Source organism: Bombus flavifrons, chromosome 1 (genome assembly GCF_040668555.2).
Source record: "Bombus flavifrons isolate JBK064 chromosome 1, iyBomFlav1_principal, whole genome shotgun sequence".
In the NCBI taxonomy this organism is placed as follows: Eukaryota; Metazoa; Arthropoda; class Insecta; order Hymenoptera; family Apidae; genus Bombus; species Bombus flavifrons.
Window position 1 is genome coordinate 10,238,963 of NC_138442.1, and position 26,378 is coordinate 10,265,340.

General features: G+C 45.5%; 1 protein-coding gene across 10 annotated transcripts in view; it reads right to left on the minus strand.

The window, feature by feature from the left end:
• The window catches only part of LOC138186321 (serine/threonine-protein phosphatase 4 regulatory subunit 1), a 148,221-nt gene that overhangs the window by 9,771 nt on the left and 112,072 nt on the right, over positions 1 to 26,378 (minus strand). For all 10 annotated transcript variants that reach the window (XM_069126164.1, XM_069126103.1, XM_069126121.1 and 7 more), the window contains 3 exons: positions 9,214 to 9,326; positions 773 to 915; positions 406 to 543 (listed from right to left, as the gene is read on the minus strand). In XM_069126164.1, coding sequence (XP_068982265.1) covers positions 406 to 543; positions 773 to 915; positions 9,214 to 9,326 — 394 coding nt within the window. The remainder of the gene's footprint in view (positions 1 to 405; positions 544 to 772; positions 916 to 9,213; positions 9,327 to 26,378) is intronic.

A 26,378-nucleotide genomic window follows, 5' to 3' on the forward strand; every position in this document is an offset into this window, starting at 1 on the left:
AGAGATTACGATTTTTGTTAGAGTTTTCTAATTTGATCGTACGAATGGTTTGTCGAAAATGTCCGATCTAGCGCTTTCATTTTTCCACGCACGTCGAAATCGTTTGAAATCGTTCATTAAGTAATATATAATTAACTATTTTAAAAGACACGAAAGAAAAATAAAACCGCAGTTTGCCCGATTATTTCGAAATGATAGGTGGGACATTTTAATCGAAGAGAACGTCGATGATCACTATTGTCCTTCATAATATATTTCTTAAAAAATATCAATGGATATAACGTACCATGGATGTAAGCATATTAGGTGGTATAGGTTACGGCAACAAAATTTAAAATTTAAACGAAAGAAAAGGGAAGAAAGAAAAGAAAGAAAGAAATGAAAAAAAAAAACATAGAAACTTACGGAGATGCCAGAGTTAAGCAAATCGACGGACGTACAGAGGGTTTCTATAACGGGACACAGCTTGCCCTCTATCGTGGTGTTATCGATGAGTCCCTTCTTCGTTAGCGTCAACACTGCTGTTTGGGCCATCATTCGTACCTGAGGCAATAAAAAAAAAAAAAAAACAAAAATTAGAATTCGTTAACGAGGCTTTAAATTCTTTGCCGCCTGCGGAAAGAACATGATTTCCGCTAGGTTTCGAAAGAGAAGGAAGCGGTTATCGAAAAGTATTTCTGAATCGACGTAAATCATAAGAAGAAAAGATGCTTATCGATGGAAGAAAGCTTTGACGATCAACCGCGTAGAGGAACGTGATTAAAATATTCACCTGGTTGTCTTGATCTTGTAAGTATCTGATAATGATGTCGAGGAGATGATTGTGAAAAATATTGTCGAATAGGTGGGGAGTCTCGTGGCAGATCATCACTACGTGCGGTATGTGCTCCATCAGGTCCAGCCCGACTTGCGCATCTAAAATCAGAAATAATCGATTTTTCATCGCTTAAATTTTATTCTTTTTGCTTTTATATTGTTTTTCGTATATTTATCTATTTTCAGTTTGTTTAAAAAACACTCTACAACGACCACCGTCCAGATCGAATTCTGGATCGTAAGTTGAGTCGATCGCAGATTAAAGTGGTTAACTATGCTTTTTCAAATGTTATAGTCAAAGCATTCGTACGATCGCTTATCTTACATAATTTTATCAATTTTTGTCTATACTTTTTGTTTCGTGGAGTCAACCTATGTGGCGGATAAGCGACTCAAATAGCGATAATGTAATACAGTCGTTAGTATAATCGTTTTTGTAAAACGGCAGAAGTAATTTGTTTGTGAAACAAACGTGATACTCCGTCATCCTATTGAAAAGAATTCAACGGTGAACAGGCTGAGCAGACAAATGCAAATTTATTTTAATCGGCGCCGATACGATCGAATCGGCGATATTCGTTAGATTTCCCTCAAATAATTAATCACGGAATATTCACGAATAGTGAATGGGGATTTCTACGAATCTAACGTTATTTCTCCCGGGGAGGAATAAAAATTCCTATCGAAATAGAAAGAAGAAAAACACGTAGGAAAGAAAAGGGAGAAGACCTGCTGTGATCCATCGATTCTTTGGACGAGGAAAGAACTGCCGGCGTTCTATGAAGGAATTCGATCGTTTCTTTGCAACTCACGATCGGCCGCTAACCGTCAGCCATTCGTGCGTCGAAAGCGAGAAAAACTGGAGGGAAAGGCAAGGTACCATTCTTCGGCGTTTTCTCGACCTTGGCCGTTTTTATTACCCCAACAGACATTTTCGTAGAAATATCTGAACGAAAAAGAAAGGGCTGGCATACAAGCGTTCCTGTTCATTAGGAAAACCATGGCACCTTCCCATTAACGGTAGGAATTTCCCATTCTGAACAATGAAAATATCCCGTTTGTTTATTAGTCGAAGGATCATCGGTTCAGGTCAACTGGTTAGGTACAACAAGTACAAACTACGTCGCTCGAGAATTTTGGAATTTTAGCATTTGATGGAATGTTTACGGAAACATATATTGTATTTTTCAAATTTTGAATATAGGCATATTCTAAGGATATTCAATTTACAATTTCAAACATTCTAGTAAGATATAAAAAATAAATAGAGAAGGAGAGAACGTACATACCATTTGTTTGTTTTGCGTATTAATCAGCATCGTCAAATACTTGGTTTCTTGCGACGCCATTATCACAAATCGACTTCAACTGTACTCTCGACGCGTTCGAATTTCTCCAAGCCTCTTCCACGTTTAAAATCACAGGGAAAAATAAAAGGAAGCTGTTAAAACCGAATTATCTTCGAATTTTATAAACGACGCTACGGCTTGGAAATAGCTCGATTCATAAAACTCGATTTTCCGTTAAATATTAGACTATTAAAAATTGAAAAAACTTCGGAAGTAATATCGGTAAATGCGAAGCGACTCGCGCGGAAGAGGACGAAAAAGAAAGATGAAATTTGGAATCCAACAAGACGCGCGATTTACACACAACACTATCACACACCCGAAAGACACTACATGGCGAGAAGATACTTCGACTGTTTCGTAGTCGACAAAAATGAAGAAAGTTTGGCAACAGCAACAGCACCTTTCCATCGGAGAGCGTGGGTGCGACTGAGTGTCTCGTCGGTTAGTTAGTCATGGGAAATGCACATTCCCCATTTGTCCAACTTTTCCAGTGGTAGGGAGGACAAGAAGGGTAGTAATCTCCCCACCACTCGACTGCAAGGCCCAACGAGGGAGCGAGTAGGAGAGGGGATAGGGGATCGCGGACAAAACGGGGCTCGTTCGTTTTCGGATTGCTTCGCGCGTACTTCGTGAGGCCCACGATCCGAGCACGTGCTCGCTTTTCCCTCCCCTCTCGTATCCCGTTTCCCAGCGAGTTCCATGATCGGTTCTCCAATCGTTTCCTCCCACGTTGACGCAACCGCCCTTCGTGCCGCCGGTTTTGGCCGACGAAACGCGAACAAGAAGCTCGATCTTGTCCCCACCCTCTGGCATTTTTCTCTTTGCCACGCAGCCCCAGTCCATTAATCACGCGCTGGGTCTTATCTTCTTTTTCTCCGCCTACTGCATCCTTGCGCCTTCTGTTCAGGACACGAGATCCCGCCAAAAATATCCCACTGCGTTCCTTCAGAATTAAGCGTCACCGATTATTTACCCCTGGCATTTTCGTCTTCTTTCGAGCCACGTTCGTTTTCGTTCATCTCGTCGATCGTTTCTTTGAAGGGACGAAGGTCCATTGTTGATCGTAGTCGATGTTAAAGACTGGCTAACACAGTGTTTGAAAAGCTGATTCTTCTTTTGGCGCGGTTCCTATCCGGCCCACGTGATTTAGGTCTTTGGCGCCAATATTTTTAGAGGATTCTAGGAATGTGGTAACATTCCTGCGTTCCTCTCAGGCATTTTCCAACTAGTCAATTGTATTTCTTTTTATCGTTTCATAATTTTTTAAATGTGAAAAAGAAAGAATCGATGGCAAGCAGCTTCGATATTTAATTTTACACTTTGGATTTACGTGGTGTTCGTTCCATATATATAATCCTTTTTACGCGGATAAAAATCGCGTACCTAGAGGAAATCTGATAATGCAAGAAAAAGAGAGAAAATACTGTAGAGGAAATCGAATTTCTAAAAGTATTTATTTCATATAGGTTCGCAAATAAATTGGATATATAGAATCGTACAAAAACTGAAACAAATTCTATTCATCGTCTTTGTCCGTATCCATATTTCCAGGCAATCAATTTTTTCTTTAATTGACTCAAAGTTACCATATTCGTCGTTTGACTTATTTTCAAAGTTCTGTTTCGCTTTTATTCCAAACGTTTCAGGTTAAAAGCGCTCGCTGGGAATCTCGTTATTGTCGACAACACGATTGATTCAGACAAAGATTATGGAAGATTATATTTTCTGACCGCGTAAATCGATGGACTGTCGATATTTATCGGAAAAGAGAGAAAAGCATAAGTTTCGTATTCGGAGGTGCAAAACTTCGTTTTACGTCTCACGAATATTAATTGGCTATGAATTATTTATAACGCTTTTTGAAAAAGTACCGAACTTTTGATCAGTTTCATCTTCTTATTATGGCAGTCGTTATTAATATAAATGATTTCTCCCTTCAATGTTACGCTATAGATATTCTTAAAACGTTAAAAATACTTTTCTTAATTAAAACGAAAACAAAACTGAGCTACGACAAGTTCATCTTCAGATCAAAATTAAACCGAAACACGATGCACGATTCTCGAATTCATTGATCGTTGTGCAACTCGTACAATTATTATCTGCTAATTGAAACGCTCTTCGTCCGCGATGGATAATTAGAAACGTGTTCGCGATCGTTATATATGTCAGAGATGAAAGAACATCGGGATTTTCCGGCTGGAATGTTAGGAAAACATGTTAGGAATATATAAGGGCAGTTTCATTTGAATCACGGAGTTAGTTAAGCAGATAGTTAGTTAGTCATTGGACGAATTGCTCATTGAGAAAGGTATCCGAATCATGTATTGTGTTGAGACTCGTCATCCTGTGGACCGTGACTCATAGCCTCTTGTAGTGTACACGTTTGTGTAAACATTAGCTACATCAGTAAAGTAAGTAAAGGTTCATCGAACGCCCCCGAAAGTCCAACCTGACTCAGACATATTACTTTTCCCTTGGCAATTCCGTGAAGGCGAAGCTAGTATGACAACCATCATACATACGTTAGGTTTTGACTTGACCTTTGCACATGGCCCAATACTACGCTTTCCCCATTACGTAGGGCAATTAGGATCTGCCCTTTGTACCTCAACACCTAAAAACGCAACATATAAACACTGCAAGCATTCGACCACGAGAGAAGTCTTTAGTCTTGAGTGTTGAGTCTTGTGTACAGTTTGGCCGTGATTTGAACAACTATTTTAATATTCATTGTAATATTATACTTAATCATTTTCGTGAATAAAAGCCTACAAAATTATAAAAGCACCGTCAAGTTAAGTTACTGCTCAGTTACTCCTTCTTTATCATAAATTTTACGTGACACTAGTTATGCGGTGACGGATGGATCGATCTCGGGTATCGATCGTATCGGGCCAATAATGAGAAGACACCCTCCGGTAACAGTGGCACGGATTCATAGAAACGCCACCAAGATCCGCATGAAAACCACCTTCACGGAACAACAAGTATTCGAACCCCTTTCGCTTTACGGGAACAATTCGCTTCGTTGCATTCTTATCGAGAAAGAGAGAGAAAACGAGTAACTAGAAGAGTCATTGTTATTGGAGCCATCGTTGTCTCGTTCTCGCCACCAGAAAAATAGATACATTCTCGGCTTGTCCATTTTTATCGAACATTCCCAATTATGAAACTTACATAACTCTCCATGTTTCTTCGTTAAAATTTTAACACATTTTTTATGGTAGGCGTAAATCAACGTTTTTTTATTCAATTTTATATATTTCTCGAAAACGTATAGAATAGAACTGTATGGGATAAAATTTATTTTACTGTAAAAAAAAAAAAAAAAGAAAAAAAAAGGAAAGAAAGAAGATTCTCCCGAACGTAAGCTGTATCCTGTCATTCCAGAGAAAAGAAAAAAAAGTGAAGCAGATAAATGGTAAAGGAAGAAAAAGGAAATATCCGTTTCGTTGTCTGTTAAGCTTTCACGTATTTCCTCCTCACATATGACAAGAAAAAATCGGGAACTAGTCGACGCGACTGGCATCGTCCTCTTTCCCCGATCTACCGAAAAGGAAAAGGGGCGCGTGTCCCTTTCGATATTTGTCCCTGCTCGAGGAAGCTAGTCCAAAAATACGTGAACGCGTGTAGAGAAAAAGCGCGCGTGTCGCTTGCCCCTGATCACGAGTCCTGAATCTTCTTTCCTACAACCCTCTTCTTCCTCGTTCGTGTCTTCCCCTATGCTATACTTCGATCGGCCCACGGAAAAACACCGATGCCGGCACGTGTTACGAGCAAGATGTTCCATCGTCGTCTAGATCGTCCCTAAAAATAGTCCAGCTAGTATGTGACACTCGTCAGGGATCATGCTCTGTTGGGAATGCACCTTTCCTCGACAGTTGCATCCTTGTCGGGAAACGTCTGATGGCTCGTAGGACACGTGGCGCGTTTACAACACGATTATTTTAATAGAAATGGAGAAGTATGTATAGATAGTTACGACTGTAACTAATTGTGCGTTAATAGTTCGATATCAAGCTATGGATAATTGTAGATTATTTTGCTAAATATTTTATATATTATTATATATATTATACTATTTCTGTATAATATATTATTTCTGGTAAATTCAATTGGACGATGAAAGAGAACCGATTAACTTAAAAAAATGCTCGATAAATTTCGTAACTTAAATACGTGTATTTAATTCTTCACAAGTAATGTAGCGCGAAGTATGATAATTGATTTCTACTCCGACGTTATGTATATAGATTATCGATATTAGTAAGATACGCCGCGTATATTATACATTTTTAATATTCCTGTCGTACGATAAGAATACAATTAAAAGGACAAAATATCGAACCCTGTCGATAATCACGTACATCTTTCAATAAAATAAACTGTTTCGCCGCGTGAATATTAGGCGAGCTGGTTTACACGTTTCAAGATAACCGATCGAGAATTCGGAAAATTTGTCTAGAGAATTTCCTACTAGAATTTCATCGTCTTTGTTTTGCTTGTCTCGTAGAATGACGCTGGAAACCAACGAACGAAGCCCGGTCGTACGTGTTTTTCCAACGTTAGGTCCGCTAACGTTCGGGAAATAACGATCACGCGTTCAGGTACGATCGATGGCGAGTTTATTTGCAATTCGAAGGATTCCCTTTGTCGTCGTGAGGTCGCGTATTAAGAGAACGCTGCGGCGGCACAGAAATATAAAAGGAGCATTTTTTTCACGTGACGGAGGTCCCGTGCAGGTCTGGGAAAAGAAAAGAGCCATTAGTGGGATGAAAACGCAGTGGCGCGTCATTTTCCACGTTTCCTCGAAACGGTCAGGTAAGAAGACCTACCATAGTTGCTGGCTATTTGCTTCTTCAAAACTATCTTATCCTTTTCTATCTTTCTCGTTTCTGTGTTTCGGATTTCGTTAGGCCAACATTTTCCAAAGATACTCATCGACACATAGATGACTCATAGATCGTCATAAATGACCTTCGAACATAATTTACTCGGTTCTACGAAAACCGCCCCGAACAATGACGATAGTTCTCGATCTTTACGAAGGACGAAGAGAAATAAATCGATTTTTCAAACGACCAGTCATTCTCACGCGTTTTATGGCTTCTCGAAATTTTCTCCTAATGCTGTCACAATTCTTCCGCTCATATTTTCCCGTATTTAACGATGTTTGCTGTATCTGCTGTCGATCGCCGAATAGCTGTATTTCTAATCTAATAACTGATGCCCGTTTCCTTATGAATAAATAGCAGGACATAAATTCTTGACCTGTTTTTAAGATTTCTAGTAACCTTACTCGTAATCTTTGTGATTTCGAGCGATGGTAAACGCGTTAGCAGATGATGAGGGAATCTTTCTCTTCCCTTTAAGCTTCACTTTGCTTCTAAATAAAAACTATAAACTATTGTTCGACCAACGCCGTTATGCGTTTTGATCTCTCGTTCGAGTTTCAACAGAAAGGGATCGCGTTATTGAAATTACAGGCAGCGAACACGATATCTCAAGCAAGAAAATCGTCGTCTTTAGGTTCGCCGCTGGGTCGGGTGTTTCGTTTCAAAATTCCATGTAACGTAGAAGTGGGCTAGACGAAAAAGTAAACTGTAGCGAGCGTCCTCGTATAAATACCTCGCGCAGAGAAACCACGACAGACTTCCGGTGAGGCGCGTGCTACACCGGAAGCGGCGACAATCTTGTCGTCACCTAATGCGGAGCAACAGCCTCGTCTGCAACCCCAACTGGCTTCCTCGTCACGTTACCCTACCGGTAACGCGGAACACGTTCTGTCTTCTCTCAAGAACGCGTCCTGGCCTTTCTATTTTTAAACTTCCCCCGTATCCGCACCCACGGGTCTCGTTCGGCGTATCTCGTTCGAGGAAACGGGGCCGAGCAACCGGAAAAACAAATGGCGAACCACCTAAAAAGGAATTTTCTGCAGGCCAGTGTGTGCAAGCTAGGGAACATCCTGCGTCATTTCAATTTTTCATGGTCGAGAGGGAACCAGGGAAAAATGTCTGCTTCGCGGTTGGTAAATTATTTCTGTAAAAGGTGTAATTGCAACTCGAGACGAGGTGTAGGATTTTGGACCCGTTCGTCGAAAATATATGCGCGTGAAAGAATAAACTTGGTTGCAGGAATTAACGTTTCTTTCTAAGAGAACCTTTGCTACGGTGTGATTATTAATACAGAGATAACAAGAGTGCTGTGTAAGATTGAAACAAGTTGCAACGATGGACGTTTTGAAGATTCGATGGCAACGTACAAATTGTCGATCTTCTCGTTGCCCGATAAATAGAAAGAATTGTTACACGATAGAGTAAGCGATAGGCATTAAAATCTGCGAATGCTATACAATAGTTTTTTGATAATTGGTAAAAGATTGATCACTCTTTCAACAATCACACGTATTCAATGCAAGACGTAAATATGATAAAACTTACGTGCATCTAAAGAGTAGACTTTGCTATATAAATTTTGGCTATTGCAGATTAAAATCGTAGATAATGTTTTAAATCGTTTCGAGACGAGGTTGTTAATCAGTTGTACGAATGGAAAGCAAAAACGGGAAAATTGGAAAAATAAAAAACACTCAAAGATGCAGTATCTGACAGCAAAGAAAGGTAATTTATAAATGACGTGCGCAAGCAGTGCGTCAAGGATTTGGCTCAGAATTATTTCCAATCCTTTCGTTTCTTATTTAGAAGCTGTGAAATAAAACACATGTGCGAACGCCAACAACGTGCAATGTTTAGAATAATAGAACTGTGTATAGCGAACATTTAGTAAATTAGGTTTTTCGAGTCGTCTGTTTCTGGCATAAGGCAGCCTCCAAATTAAAATTCTTAGATTTTATTACATCATAAAGTAAACTGTCAAATTAAGATTGTGACGTTTTGATTTTCTACCTGTTCATTTTAAATCTTCCTTCTTTTTCTTTTTTTCTTTAGAATTGATAAAGAACGCGATAGATTTCTAATTGCTTCGGTTATACTTTATATCTTCGAATGTGTAATTTTAACAGATAAATCAGTTTTTAACTTACCAGTATCGTCGGCGATCTGCCTCACCACCTGCATCACTTCGTTCACGTTAAGTTTCGTTCCATTGTTAGCGGCAGTGCGAAATACTTCCACCAGCATCCTCCCGATTCTCTGTCTGCAAGAAGAAGCAACAGTACGAAGGTTAGTTGCTGCAGCTGTGATTAAAAAGAAAGCGTTGTACAATTGGAATACCGAGAATAGCAGAGAAGCCTTGAATATGTAAAAGGAAGCGGAAAGAACAAAATCAATTAATTTTAATTTAAATACGTTTACTCGTTGAAATCGCGAAGTTATTTTCAAACTTGCTCTATAATTGCAATAACACGCGGAAAAGTACGATGTCGCAAATTGACATCGCCTGTTTAACATATTTTCCGTACTCTAACGATCCAATTTACGGCAAATCATAGCTACATCGATTCAAAGCGTTTCCTTGAATCGTTTTACCTGATAAGTGCGCCACACTATAGTACAACACTATATGGATATTTTAAATTTAATGGATATTTAAATTACATTATATTTACGTATAAATTCATAAAAATTCCAATAACCGGTATTTCCACGAATTTTCCGTACGATCCAAGTGAAATGTAGTTTTACAGCGGTGATCGCGATCGACGACAAGGCAATGCACGCAGAACGTCGAGAAAGTAAGCAGACATTTACGAGCCGCGTCTCGTCCCGAATATAAATCATCTAGCAGCAACTGGCCGAAGGATACGCTTAAGGAGGGCGCGAGATGGCTGAAGAAAGAAAGTGGCGAGAAAGGGTAGGTTTACCTAAGGAAAATTACATTTTCTCGGCGGAATCGCGGACGAATGCAAATATCAGCGCAGGGGACGATAATTAACGGCGAACAGAGAAGAAGTTGGCCGGAGAGAAAAAAAGTTTTAACAAGGAACGATGGGGCCACGCGCCCCCTCGTTGACGAAGTCTCGCAATCGTTCGCGTGTCCCCGAAATTCGCGACGACGATCGGTCGCAACTTTCATCGCTGTCCGGTTCCCCAGCCAATTTCGTTCAAACTTGCACACCAACGAGAAGGAAGTTGGCGAAGCGGGTGTACTTGGTCGAATCTTAACGATCGGCGTAGTTGCGAGGGCCAATCAGGATATACCGGCGGACAGAAGCCTGAAAAGGAACGGACGTCGGCAGTGGTTGTCAGTCGGCCATCGTGACGGCGTCGAGGAGAAGGAGGCAACGTTCTGCTCGAAACGAAAAATCGAAGTGGAAGCGAGTGTAGCAAAAAAAAAAAAAGGAAACAAAAAAATAAAGATAAAAAGGAAAAGAAGAGGAGAAAGAAAGCGGAGAAAGAAAGCGGTGGAAGAGAAAAGGAAAAGGTGGAACGCAAAGTATAGCAACGCGTAACGTGGCTGTATGGTGGGGATGGAAGGAAGGGAGGAAGAAGAAAAAGAAGAGGAAAAAATGAGCACGGGGGTTAAGATAGAAACGAATGAAATCGATGGTTGGACCGAGAAAGAAGCAACAGAAACAAAAAATCAAGGAGGGACGCGAAGAAGACGAAGAAGGACGCGAAAAAAGCAAGAAGATACGCGAAGAGTTCGATCTTCTAGTTTGGCGTCCTCGCAAGACTTCCCCCCACCGCGCTTCAATAGCGCCGTGGAGGGGAACGCTATCCCCTCCACTGTGGTCGAGTGCGTGAACGGATGGACGCGGGGAAGCGAGTTGGTGGGGGGAAGGCAAAAGAGAGAGCGCTGGCAGCAGCCGAGAGGCGAGTAGACTATGTCACGAAATTCGTAGAGCGATAAAGACCGAGTACGGTAGGTTGCCGAAGCGGTGGAGGGGACGGAGGAGAGGCGGCCGCGTGGTGGGGGGTAGAACTGGCACCAACGGAAGATCGTTTGCGGTACCCCACCAGAAGTTTACCGGACGATCGGAGGTGGGGGGGCGACCGTTCTCCAAAGTCGTTGGAGAACGGGTAGAGGGATGGTACCGCCCGTGAACGCCTACCGTGCCGGCGCAAACATGGCCGCCGCCGGCGTCGTCGACGACGACGACACCGACCACGAGGATCGCCACTAAATTCCGCTCGCGTATCACTCAACTTCTTCTCGCCAATCAACTTCCGATGGGAATTATACGAATGCACAAAACGATCGATTTAAACGAGCATCCGCTTTATCGCACGTTTTTCATGATCGATAGTCGCGAGACCGGATAAAGGCGGATGGGGTGTGAAATACGTACGCGGACCCAGCACCACCTCCGGCCCAAAATTGAAGTACAACTCTGCTGGTAACTTCGCGCTGCTGCGCATGTTCGTGCTTCAGGATGGCTCGTAAGATCGATAGGGAAGACGGCGGTTTCGTGACCGACGGGCTTCGGGGGCTGGTTTCGATTTTAGGGGAAAGTCGATTTGTCGGGCGGGGGAATCGTTCGCAACGATGTAACGCTCTGAAAACTTCGCGTTTAACTGTACGCTTGTACTTCCTGCTAATTCTACCAAACTACCTATACATTACATATTCTGTAGTACAAACTTCGAACATCTCTAACCTGGGATTTTGCTTAAATTTGTCAAATTTTCTCCATTTTCCAAATCGTCTCTGTACAAGACAAAACCAGAAACCTATAGAATATCCAAAGTTCAGAATAAACTTACTCGAGCCCCGTTAAAACAATTGTTACCGAAACGAAACTCGCGATCTTCCATTGCAACGACTTCGCCATTGCTTTCTATTTGGAACGTTCCGCTAATTAATCGAATATAATCGGCGAACGGAAAACATTTCTTGGCGCCGACATGCACTGTGCCTTGGTTCTCATTATCGATGTTAAAACCATGGCCCCATTTTAACGGGGACACGGTCGTTATTTCGACGATAACGCGTTATTACGCGATCGTGCGTAATTCGTGCGGACCGTTCTCACCGAGTATCGGTCGTGAAATTTCATTATCCGCCTCGTGGAACGCTCACGCGGACCAGCAATATTCGGGGAATCGTTTACGAGGAAAAGGCGTCCGCGGAAAATATATCGCATTTTCGATGTCGCGTGCAACCTCCACCTCATAGAGATACAACGTTGTATTCGAGTCGCGTGTGCGCCTCTCGTATTCCGTTTGAACGGAGAAAAGTGGATTTGCTTGTCGTTTCGAACGCGTAGAGTCGTGGAAATAGACGTAACGTCACGTCCCTGAGACGAAGAAACGGTAAAGATGGATAGCTATGTGCATTGCCGTGCGATGTTGCTCACTGCCAGCTACGATCTCTATCTCTTTTTAATGTCTTTCTCTCTCTGTTTATTTAGTACAAATGTTATTAAATGTTATTAAATGTAGTACAAAAAGTTTGATTAAATTTGAGATATCACGACGCGAGAAAAGAAGGAACGTCTTCCCCTTGAAATTTATTACGCGTTAGCCTGATCGACAAATGTTATTTATTAAATTTGATGGTGGAATATCACTTGCCTATTACCAAGAAGAATAAAAAACGAGAGAAGTGTTTGAAGTGGCTGTTGAAAAGCGGAATTTATCAGTCGTAGCGAAGTTGGCACGTCGATCTTAGAAATGAAATTCCTCTGCTATCTGCTTCTGAAGATTTGAAATCTTGATAATCAGCGCTTTTTTAATCCAAGTCACTTCGACGTTCTTCTAATCACCGAAGATAACGGAAAAATCGTTTGTTTTCATATATTCCACGAAAGCTTATCGTTTCGCTATTTTACACCAACGTCGTGTTTTTCTATCGCGTGTTCGATAGTTAAAAAGGGTAAACGAAATGGAAACCGGAACAGCAGGAGAACTCGCATCGAGATCTTAATTCGCGGCAATTGACCATTCGACAAACACAATGTTCTTCGGTTCGTTAAACAAACGCATCCGCGATCGACCAACTTTACCGGACAAGTTGACCGCGCTTTCTAGCCACCGGAAGCCAGCTGTTATCTCAAGAAGCTAGCCGGCACCGAACGACAAAGCCCTCGTCTTTGACACGAGCGACCCACATTCGGCGACCAAGTTGTTTCACGATCGGTACGTACATCGAATACATCGAAAACATCGTGGATACTTTCGCGATATAAAAAAAACAAGGGAAACTGCTGGATGAGATTCGTGTAATTATAAAGAGCCACATTCTTTAAATAAATTACACATTTCTCTATCGATATATCGAAGTAACGTATCGAAGGGAGAAAGAGCTTCATCGCGCGTTTTCAACAATTTGCAGACCGAAGTTGTTTTTCCAATTCAAGTTGCTTTTCAAAAATTCTTCGTGTCGAACGGTACTTACACGTGCGTTTCGTTATTTATTCCAACATTTCACACTTAAACATTTCCATTCGAATAATTGTCCAACGTTTAAGCAATCTGCCATCCAGTTTCGTTACCTTTAATACGCTATTATTATTCAGCCACTTAAATTTTCTATACTTTGCATACTTTCATATAAATCATTGCAAGTAAAACGTTAATTAAAATAAAAACATTGGAAGCATAAGCTCGCGAGACTTCGTTATTTCCATTTACTTGGAAAAATATCCAAACTCGAGTAAATCTAAACCTTCGAATAAATCTAAATTTCCACGAACAACACCGAAGGAAACGTACAAGAAAAGATAAATTACCCTTTCCACCCTCTTTTCTAAGTTCTATCCTGGTCACCAAACGAACAGTTGTCCGGCAATGTTCTCTGAAAGAGACCAGCGTCACGAGAATTTTGCGAGACAAGATAAATTCCCATGGGCCCGAAGGTTGCCCTTCGATGCCCTCCCCCCTCTCGCCCTTCATCAGGGTCCATTGGTAGCAAAGGGATCGCGGCGAGGGTCGAAAAAGGAAGACTGTGGGGTACCGCATTCGAAAACTCGCGTGTCTACGACTACGAGATACCGGCTTCCACGTACGGGACTTTCCACTCGCTCGTCTTCACACGGTTTTTCTAACCCCCGGATTTGTTTAGGCTCCGTCTTTGCCCTCTCTCTTCTTTCTCTGCTTTCTTTATCCCTGCGTCTCGTCCGATTGTCCCGCGCGAGTTTTTCGCTCCTCGGTTGTCCATCATTGTTTCACCGAGGACAAACGCGCTAACGAATCAGTTGGAAGGAAGGACGAGCGGATAAAACGGGGCCAGAGCACCGAGGGGTTGTTATACGGCGAAAATTCCCCATAGACATGGTAATGAAAGACGATATAGCGTTTGTTGCTGTTGTTGCGTGGATGGAGTATCGGGCAGAAGACTGGTTTCGGGAAAAGTGACGGAAGCCGTAAAAGGCGATCGGCAACAGGCGGAAGCCTTGCAAGCTCTTAATTCCTGTGAGCGTTTAGAAGATAGGGTGAACCGCGAAATCGTAGCGAAAATCAGCTTTATCCGCTAAGTGATCAATTTATTACGATGTGAGAAATTTTGGAAAAATAGGATTTCACATAATTTGAGGAATCGTAGTGGAAAGGGGAAGTGGAAAGGTAGGAAATTAATTTTAAGTCACGTCAACTGCAGCGAAACTCGCGATAGTTTTCCCAGATGCGCAACGGTGGTGGCACGAGGGGAACGTGAAAATCTGGGCCCCGATCATTGTAATTAGGGGAGCGCCCTCCCTCCAGGTGCACGTACCTCGTGTCACATGCGCCGCACCTAAGGACAGACGGGGAAAAACGATGGCGGTGGAAATGAGAAAGGGCAAAATTTGTTGGCCGTGCGCATCTGTCGCTCGAACGCGTTTCATCTAATCTCTCGTACAATGCCATAACACCGGTCTGTCAACGAACGGAGAATACAAAAAGGAAAATCCGTAATTTGTCGGTCTAAATAATACCTAATACCCAAATACGTTTTCTAAATCCAATCAAAATTTGATGAGGCTAATTTTTTCATCCGATAATCCGCCAATATATCAAAAACGATTATCCGCATCAAATCTGTGCATCTCTTCAGGTATCTTTCTTTTCTCGTCTACTTTACTCATAACAGGAATGGAATTTTGGAATATAAAAGAGTTGGAATTACATCGAGTGTTAAGATCGAACGTTTGAAAACTGTCCATGCGATGGTTTTCGTTTTTAATCAATCGCGTTCTTGCATTTTTGCTGCAATGTTCAGCGGAAGGTTCGAAACTGTGAGAAAAATCGGAAAATACCGAAGCGTGGAAAGCACGATGACACGTCAGTCGACTATTTTGAAAGCTTAAAAAAATCTAGAAAACACTGATTCTCGAAAGTACGTACAATTTGAGCACTCAGGTATCACAGACAACTTTTCTATCCATATTGGTGCGCGCTATTCGAAACACTATACACATCCTAAGGACTAATCCTTGAATTAAGCGAAAGCCTCTAATTTCCAGCAGCGGAAAAACGATAAAAGGATGACCGCGCCACTTCCGCTCGATGGACTCTGCCGTGAACTCTGCGTGTACTTAAATCAGCCGAGGGTGACACTCGAGAAAGCTCGTGCATGCTTCCTCGCTCGACAGAGGGAAAAAGCTCTGAAAATCCGATTAACGGCTAAGAAATCAAACAATCGCCTAACGTAGCCGTGAAATTCAGTGATGAGAAAACAGAGAGAAAGAGAGAGAGAGAAGAGGAACAGAGGAACGGACAGAATGTGGCAGAACCGACCCCGGAAAGAGACAGAGGAAGGATGATTTAAGTACGGAGAGGATTAACGCGCGTTCGTTCAATTGGTTCATGGTTTCACGCTCTTCAGCGACGATAAATAAGCGTGGAACAGTTCAACCAGGCCGAAGAGCGGCAAACGTTGAAGGTTTGCGAAGCGAAGGACGAGGAGACGAAAGAACGAAAAAGAATCACAAGAGGGTAAAACGGAAGGGCAACTCGGTGGCACGCCTCCTCCGGCTACCTTTATTACCAAGATCAAATAACATTTCGGTGGCTGCCTTCTAGAAAATGTCATCTCTGGATTTTCCCTGACTTTTCCTCCTTGCAATTCCTGTCCCTCGCCATAAACCGAGAAAAGCTATGCACAGGTTTAAATCTTCAATAGCCGATAACATCGGGTCGGCTGATTCTCTGCTTCGAAAGGAATCTACCTAACGTCCCCGAGTTACGGTCTAACCTTCAGTCCATTGGATAGAGTTGTTTGGAGAAGTTTATTGTATTTGCAAAGGTACATCGTTGTCATTAGAAGCATCGAGACTGTCTATGATCGAAACACGAGTTTTGCTAATAACCCGAGATTCTATAGCAACACAATTTCTATTCAAAGAAATAACCGTACCTGGTAAGGTTGCCCATTGCTCACGTTCTACGGTTTGCCTAACGAATTTCGGTATTTTCTTAACAACGTGTCTGGCCGTTGCGTGCAAGTTTTACCAACGATTAACCTGTCCACAAGGACGAATGGTTGGAAATGGAAAAACATCAACGACATGGTTTTGTCTGTCTCGTCAGCGTCGAAGATTCACTCAACAACGAGATGGTAGTATGCAGAACAAATCTGCCGTATAATCATCGCCGACAAATGGTCGGCTAATAACTCGAGGAAATAGCGAGGAAATAGTGCTTTTTTAAATTAATAATTGTCCGTGACACCTGGTATCGTCTAATTGCTATATTACTCGACGAGGATAAGCGTAATTTCCGTTATAGGCATTACGATAGTTTTTCCAGGGTACCGAAGGGAGAAACAGCTTTACGGCTCGTTAGTCGGTCGTACAGCTCTTATAATGCATCATCGGCAAATTCGAAATCAACCGTGTAAACAGACTGGGTCGAGACTGTTCACAAACACGAGAACAAAACAGCAGGGACGGCGTGCGCATAACGCGCGTCGATTCGTATGGCTCCGCGTAATAACCCAATTAGCGGTGTTCAGCGTGTTCGCGGTAGATCGATGTAACGCACGGAGACAAACAATTCGCGAAAACCGACGTAATTCGCACCTCCTATATTGCCACGCGTCGATCCGCCAAATCTCGTGCCATCGCTCGCCCAATATTTTCTACAAACAGAGGCGTTTCTCCGTTAACCAACTTGATATCTAATTTCTTCCATCTATCGTTCTCATCCAACATTCACGATATCTGTATACCACACGTATGTACCTCCATGCTACGTTGTCTCACATTCTATCTATACCGACGTATCAACGAGTGTCATGAATTAATGAAAACGAAGGTAACCGTTGCTCGTGTTTCTTCGCGGGAAAAATCGAGCGATATCGACGAAACGTCGAGGCAACGCGACTCCGTTGGAACGCGACCACGAGAATCCAGTGACTACGCTGTTTCTCTGTGTCTCTTCTCTTCGAAGCGACAAGCAGTCGATAAATCGATGGTAGAGCAGGTAGATATAATATCGTTCCGATACATACCAACCGAAAACTTATGCCCGTTTTCTGTTCGTCCGGTGGCCATGAGGTCGATCGCACACGCGATTCGCGGGCGACCAGTTTCCACCGGGGAGGCGTAGTTACACGAAGAGAAAGAGAGAGAGAGACGAAGACGAAGCGTATACACACGCGTGTTGCTCGTCTGTTGGTTCCTCACGGCTTCGACGCCGCTGTCTGAGAGAACGACGACGTAGAAGAAGAAGAAGAAGAAGAAGAAGAAGAAGAAGGAGAAGAAGAAGCAAGAGAAGAAGGAGTCTGGTAGCAGGGTCTCCGTGGCATGAAGGGACTGCAGAGAGAAGGAATGTTGTTGTTGTGCCGGGAGGCGGTTGCATCGGGGAGGCGGTGGAGTGCAACGGCGCGACCGGCGGCGTGGATCAAGCGGTGGAAGAGCGACAAGGAGGGAAAGACGATGCAACGCGATGGAGAAAGAGGGAGAAGGATTCGACGGAGAAGAGACGGGGCGGAGTGGGGGGTAGTTTGGCGTTCGAGGCGCAAGAGGGGCGGCAAAGTCAATGCACCGCAGGGGAATGCAACGCGCCGCGCCAAGCAATACACAGAGTCTACTACGTCAGAGTGCATTCTGCCGCACTTTACGACTACGTCGTCGCTGGTCTTGCCTACTATATGCGACTATACGTCTTTTTCTGGCATACGCTTTTCTCTGAATTTCCCCTCCCCCTATCCTCTTAGCAGGATAACGTCTTCGCGCACATGGAGCAGAGACGAGGTTTGTCGCGGACCAATGTTTTCCATCAATTTCTCGCGAGGCTGCAACTTTCTCACCTTCTCGGCATATTCTATTTCGGTGGATTTAGGCTGAGGTCGATGACACCGTACTATCGATAACGTACGTGTATTTTGAAGATCGTTAATTGGTATTATTTCGTGGCGAGGTATCGGAGCACGCGTGTACCTTTTATTTTTCCTCTCTTAAATTATTTAATAAAGGCAAACATTTGCCTATAATTCCTTCGCGTAGATATTACCTACGCGACAAGCAGGCAATTTGTAAACATCATGATATCTACAAAACGCGTCGAGATTATTTACAGATGGAACGATTAGCTTCCGACGAGAATAACGAGAGTTCTACTTCGTCATTTTGAACGTGTAGCTACACCGTGGGAACGATACAACATGGTGGTAGAATCGGTGGCGTGCAAGTAAAACGCGAATAAATGGCAAACGCAGTTCCTGCCATGTTCGTCGTACAGATCGCCACGTACCTCACGATCTTTGTTGATTCAAAATTCCTAAACGAAATGAACCTCGGACATGGAATACTCTCCAACGACCGGCATTTAAAAACCGAAACTTGCGCTTGCACGAGACTCGCTTCTAGGTGAACTTGCTTTCCCACGAGTCACGGGGGCCGAGCTTGAAAGCGAGCGCGTTGCGGCGAGGCAGAACGGCGCAAAGCTGAAGCCGGTGCGCTATCGCTTCTCGGAAGCAATGCATCACGGGACGATGCATACCGAGGCGGCGCGTGTTACGAGTCGACTCGAATCGAGTTCTCTCGCTAAACAGGACAGGGTAAAAAGCCGGAGGCGGAGGTAGGAAGAGAGAAGGTCGTGGCGGAGGTGGAAAAAGGAACGGGCTGAGAGAACGAGGAACACAGAAACGCTTAAATGCGGGCTCTGGTTGCGTGGCGTGTAAAGCGATAAAGAAAACTCGGGTCATGACGTTCCCCGACTTTTGTCGGGCTGTAAACAACCGCCGACCGTATCGAACTGACGTGACACACACGTTTCTATGCTCCGGAAACCGAACGATTTCTGTACACCGCTGTCGGGTTACGTGCTCGTCGACTACTCCGTTTCTTTATTTCCCCGAGTCGTTTTTTTCCTTTCTCCGAGGAGATCCGACGTTTTCCCCTTGCAGGAAATGACACGCGAGTCACGCGGCGGAAACGGCCGCGTAAGAACTGGGAATGTAAGCAGAAGTAGCTTTCGAACGGTACATTCGCGGTTTTGCGCGGGCAAATCGAACAGTCTTCGCCTTCCAAGGAATTCCAACGGTGCCCGTCGAAATATCAAATCGACCAGAGGAAGAAGTAATTCGTTCGAATCGTTCGAGGGGAAAAGAGATATCTACGCGAACGATAGATAGCAACGACCTCGAAAGCACGCGGCTTACCGCGTCCCACGTACGCACGCCCGCGCGACCCGCGAAATTACACAACAGCGGAAAAAGAGAAAAAGGCGGAGAGACACCGCGTTCCGTTCTAATCCCTCTCAGTCCACGACAGGGTTCTCTCCCGTCCGTCTGTACCCGCTTCTTTCTTCTTTATCGACTATTCCACGATTACCAAAGAAATCTAGCGAAAGGAACGGGGTAAAGAAAAGTCAACGCGGGCAATCTAAAAAACGCGCGCGTATTCGAGCACGCGGCACGACGAAGAACTGGCGGCGTGTGGTCGTCGTTCGTGCAGTTCAGTCACTCTTGGCCGTTTGCACCGTACCCTCCCCCTCTCCTTCTAGGTCCCACATACGCGTTCCCTTCCCCTCCACGGCCGCCGGACCCCTCTCCCTCCCGCCACGCGAACATTTTCTTTCTCTTCCGAACGGCGCGCGTTGGTTCGCGATCGCGAATATCGGTGTACGTGATCGCACACGCCGCGCCGGTGTGCCGTAGAACGGCGTGTCCGTGTGCCGTTCGTTCTTGGACAGCCGCGCGAAAGAGATCGGCTCGAGTACAAAGTCCATATACGTAGGTGAAGTAGTGTGCGCGTGCGTGACACGTACGTGTGAGGGAACGCTAGAGTAGGAAGGGAGGCACAGCGTGAGTAGCGTGTGTACGCGCGACGGGCTGCGCATGCGCGTCGCGCACCCCGAGAGGCGCACTGAATGAAGGCCCCCACCATCGCCACCCGACGGCCACGCACACACGGTATATACGCGACCGTGCGCGTCGCCGCCGCTGTTACACGATGCGGCTGCCTAGTAGGATAAAGCCCCGTGGTGTTTGCTCGTCCGTGGCTTCCAACTTTGTCAAATTCGACTGGCGCCTACCTACGGCCTTCTCGCTTGATAAGAACGTCGCTTTTGTGGATTTTGTCGGCCGTTGAATCCGTTGTTCGAATTGCCTTTTAATTAGACGAATCAACAGAGGAAGATACCCATCTTATTTTTAGGTTCCGAAATCACAAGTTTTGTTTTTCGATCGGAGAGATTCGTGCGGCGTATTTTTATAGAGTAACAGTTTGTAAATATTATCGGACCGCGAAAACAATTTCGTTTCTATCGTGCAAGAGTAACGTGGTCCCTCGTAACGATTTCTAGCTGGATTTCGCACGGGCCGAAGATCGAATTTCATTGGCCCGCATCCGCGGCGCGTACAGGCGAACGTCCCGCTCGGCCAGAGAACCGTCGACGACGCTCGGTGTCTGTATTACTACCACCGCCGCGTCGCCTTCCTCCTTTACCGCGGCGCGGCGGTGTGCCGAGACGAGGCGCTACGAGAGGAAATTAGAAATTTGCTCGGCGGAGATGGTTGTAGGATTGTTATTTGATTCGTTACTGCGGGCTCTGCCGAGTAATTGCGCAGCAAGCCCCCAGACTCGGAACAATAGCGTAGAAGCGAGAAGGAGGACTCGAGGCACGCAGCTCGTCGAAAAAAGAAACGGTATTGGCCGCCGCGCCGGAAATATCTGCCCCAAGGCGATATCCTATTGTTCTCTGCGCGCTAAAAACAACCGGGTGTAACTAATTAACGAAACGAATGCACGTGGGCGGCCGCGCAACTTCCACAAATCCGACGATCGCTATATATATGGAGCCAAAAGTCCGATACGCTAGAAAACCTCATTTCCTGAACTCTGGCAACTCGTTGCGGTGGCTAACGTCTCGTTGTAAGGACAATCTCGAAATTCAAAAGCATTTTATAATTTGCCATTGTACGCGATACGACTTTCTCCAACGAATGGACTCTACAGAAGTAAATTACGCGTTTCTCGACAATTGAACGTTCACATTTACGTAACGAAATTGCCAACGAAATTAGGAAATTTAGGATAAAAAGCAAAGTTCGCCTGAAACGTTTAAATCTCGATATCTTGTCTCGTTTCGTTTCAACGAGAACGAGATTCTACCTCTATCAAAATGATCGATAAAAATTGTTTCATGGTATCAAAACAACGCACACAGCACTCACAGTATGCGCCACGTAAGGATGCACGGAAGAAGACGTGCACGAACACGCTCGTGGAGCGTCGGGTTTGGCCATCGGCCGACATATGCCGGCTGCCGTGCGTGCAGCTGCTATATCGTCCTTTGGGTTTGGGTCGGTGGGTGACACGTTTCGCTCGTTGTGCACGGCTGGTACACACGCGGCAGCCAATGGGTATTGATTTGTGGAGTGAACGCACCGCACCCCCTCCCCTCTCGTCGCTTTCAACCCCTCTCTGTTACACGATGGCTCTGCTACGGCGCGTCGGCTCGCCGCTAAACAGGCTGGTCCGCGCGCGTACACGCTCTCCGCTTCCCTATAGAGACCAGATACATGCACGAATTCCGCACACACGCGGCACAGACGGTCGCATACACAATTACGGCTTAGGTACACCCCCCTTTCAGAGAGCCCCCGATGACCGCGCGAGCGCGTATATACAGTACACAGTGTCCCACCCTCCGCTTGGTTCAGAGACCGCTTCCCACCGGAGCACCCCATTTACCACTGCTGCAAGGGGGGTTGACTGCATCCTTTGGGTGGGTCAGGGCCAGAGAGACGGAGAATCGCGGCCGGATTCGGCTAGGTCGAAGGGACGAGTGGAAGAAGAGTTCGTCAAACCTCCAGAGAGATTCAGCGAGTACGCGTGTGTGTGTGCGTGAATATTGGCTGCGTTTACACGCACGCCCTTCGAGGGTACCGTGGATCCAGGAAATTCCTGCGTTTCGAGGAATGCCGGCGATCGTGGAATTCTCGACGTGAAACGCGACTGCGGTTACAACCCCACCGAGAATGTCGTTGCTCGTTATGAGTGCCTGGATCGATGGAATCTTAATTTGAGGTTGTATTTCGATTGCCTTGCGGATCGATACTTGGTAGTTAGCTATGGGAAAATAGCAAAAAAAAAAAGAAAAAGAAAGAAAAAAAGAAAGGGAAAGAAAAGAAAATGAAATGAAATCATAGGAGAAGCACGGTTCGAGATATTGTTACACGAGATACGAGAGAAAAAGGGAACTGAGTATAAAGAAGAAAGGAACATTAAGTAAAGAGAACGCAGAATTCTGGTCACCTTGGTGGCAAGGTAGCGCATACCACGAGCTTCTCCATATAGAGTCAAGAGAGAACGTACGGGTCCGTGGCGAGCGCAAGGACACGGTCCAAACACACGGAGCGAAGGGGTGAACGTTCGCACGGGGGTGGAGTAATGAAAGAAACGGGTGGGGCGGGGCGTGGGGATGGAAGGTCGACGACGGGCGACGATGGGAACGACGAACGGTGCCGCTGAACCGTCGAAGGGATAAAGGATACACGACCAAGCGCAGGAGTAGAGTAGCGAACCCGCGCGTTTCCTCTCTCTGTTCCACACAGAGAGACGAATCTACCGTCCCAGGAAGGAGAGGAAGAAGAAGCGACGAAGAAAAAGGTGGAGAGAAGGGGTGTAGAAGAAGAACGCGCCAGGGGACGGGAGAAACACGCGTGCGCGCGCGAGCACGACCGAAGTAAACAAGTGGAAGCAATGGAACGGGACGAGCACCGGTCAGTGCGCTGCATTTGGTGCATTCCTGTAGTCTGCGCCGCTGCGGCTCGCGATGGAGAGAGCAGGAGAGCCAGCAAGCCGAAGAACGTTGGACAGAGACGTGAGAGAAGGAAGAAGGCGAGAGAAGAGAACGTACGAGTGAGACTCGAGCGTCAAGGGGAAAGGAGAAAGAGCAACGAAGCTCTGCAACGCGGCACGCCACTTTGGACCGACGGACGCAAACCGCATTCCCGGCCGTGACCTTCGCTAGGACATCGCCACTGCCCCCACCCCCACTCGGCACACACCACTCTCTACCCCTTCCACGTTGCACCCCCTGCCCCCCGACCGTCGCGTTTCTGATCCTCACCGCCCCTCCCGTGGATGGTAATCGTCTTTCTTTCTTTCTTTCCCTCCTTCTTTCTCTCCCTTTTGCGCGCTCTGCCTCCCTCTCCCTGTATCTTCGTCTCGTTTTATAGGAAGTCTCTCGCTCGTACTAATCGCGAGATCACAGCGAGAAGAACGTGGAACCGCGCAGCATCCCATGGACAACGTCGCCTCTTTCTCTCTATCGGTCGTTTCCCACCCTGTACAGTCAGATAGTCGACGAACTCTCCATTTGGTCGCGAGTTTCCCTCCGCGAGTGCCTACCGGGGCTAGTAGCTGGCCTTCCGCGGCGACCCTCGAGGTGCCGGACTTTTTTTCCTACAGGACTTGTTGTCTTGGTCGGACGGCGCCCTCCTACTCCGCCCAAGTATTCCACTCACTTTGGTGGAACTCTAAATCCGTTGGTGACGAGAACCGCGCGAATCATATGATTCACGGGGCTATAAATAGAGTTGGGGAAAATCGGAGGCGAAAGTCGAACCGAACCGTTTGGAAACGTGGCAATCAGCGGCTAGGGCTCTGTACGATGATTTGAAATTTCCATCCAAGAACCGGACCGCTTCCGTATTAAGATTTCTCAAACCATCTCTAATAATAAGAAACGAACGTACGATACATCCGATGTAACTGTTAAATTGTAAACTATCGATCTGTAAAGCAGTAGCTGTATGCTTACTGATAGTAATAGCTATATACTAGCAGAGTGCCGTGAGAAACTGTCATCAAGACGATTTCTCCGATCTGCCCACAGTCTAACAAAACGATCTCTGTCTCTCAAGACTTTAAACGCATTCTTGCTTACAAACCGCGAACGAGATTACAAGATCTAGCGGAACCGAGTGGCGGCGTGTCACGGATCTTCAGGAAAGCCAGGACGGAAGAACGTCGGAGGCCACTTCACAGGGGCCGTTTTAATTTCCTGCTGCGGCGAGAAGCCAAAGACTCCGGGACACCGAACGCTCGCTGTCTAACCGAGCGCCCCACGAGGGAGATTCCACCGTGCCGCGAGCATAGAAGGGAAGCGAAGAGAAGAGGAGCGAAATACGGGAAGAAGAAGCCAAAGAAGAGGAAACACGCGGTATAAAGGGGAGAGTGGGAGTGGAAGCAAGCAAGGGCACGGCCCTGAAGAATTTCAGAGTCCTCTCTCGGCCGCTCTTTCTCTAATTTACGAGCGGTCGCCCTGAATTCGAGCAAATATTTGTCCAGCGCGTCCGACTAACGGGTGTATATAAGAGAAATGAAAAAAAGTGGCGGGGGCGGGGGACGGGGGGCAAGGAGAGGTACAGACGAAAGACACGTAGGATCGAAACGAGAGAGAAAACGGGGTAGGAGTAGAGACACAGGCGGGAGGAGACAGCATCATTCATAGTTTCTCGAAAAGCGTTCCCTTCACCGTTCTCTGCTCGTCAACGAATATTTTTTCCTCCTCTCCTCTGTCGCACCTTCTCTATACCTGTCATACCTTTCTCTCTCTCTCTCTCTCCCTCTCTTTTCCTGCGTTCTCTCTAGAACCAGCGTTCTATCTACCGACCTTGCATTTCGAGTTCCAAAAGATTCTTTGAAGGAGGCCGCCCAGAGTCTAGCCGGAAGCACCTACTGGAAAGTATTCGTCCGAGAGGGAAGAAGAAGGCGAGAAACCGAGTACCTGGAAGTCGTGTTAACACGCGCTGCTGGACTCTACAAGCCGCTCCAATTAGCATCTTCTTTTTCTCCTTCGACTTCTTTCGCCTTCTCCTCGCGCCTGACTCCGCGGCTTCCTTTTCAGCCGACTCACACACGACCGACGACGAGCACCTGTTGAACGGACCCCGAGAACTCTTCCTCTCCCTCCCTGCCGCCTCCGAGACACCGTCGATAGCCTCTGCCAGGTGTTCCGATACGGATTCTAATCGTTCTCTAGCCGCTACAGGACATAGGAATAAGTGATGTTTCTGTCATGGCGAATGATATCTCGTAGTCATAGATAATTGATGGTTTCGAGTGGATAAACGTTTCTGAAGAAACGGTCGCATCAATGTCGATGACAAATTCATGGAGTCTTATACCGTATCGGTTGATAGTTTCAACACTGTGCTATACAGTTCGCATGCATTTGCCTCGTTCTACTTTACACAAGCCGTTTTATACGACGCTGTTACTACAACTCCACTAGTCGTTGAGAGTTACCCTTAAGGGAGTCTCAAAAATTCCATTACCACGGGTCTGATTGTACCACGGAATAATGCAGTCCCAATCACGCTTATGCGATTTGCAATCACAGTCCGTGCATGTTAATTGAATTTCAAAAGATTCGATTTATTGGTTACGTCTACGAGCAGGGAAAAGGCTCCGATTTTCCAAGTAACGATTACTTCAAAAGATTCAATTTATACTGATTACGCAATCGTGTTTTCGAATACGAGGGACGTTCCAACAATCCCATTTTTCCCATTGCTCTACGACAGTTTCGCCTATAGAAACGAACGCGAACGAAAAGGAGGAATGCACGCGGCGTTTTCCGGCAATTGACGCGTCAATTCACGCCGGCTGGATCCAGCAACGGCTAGTTTCGCCGCTTCCGCCGGGGCGCAAAGTATTTTTATAGTTGGCTTGGAACAGAAAAAAAAAGAAAGAAGAAAAGAAATAAAAGAAGAGAAGCGGACGGGCTCGTAAGCAACGCGGAGCAATCTACCGGACGGGGACCCCTCGTTGCAGGGCTGGCCCGCTCCTGCTGAGCGAAATACGCCGGCATCCAAATAATTCGGGATACGCTCGTGTGAGATATGAATGAGAGGAGTGGGTACGGCGTG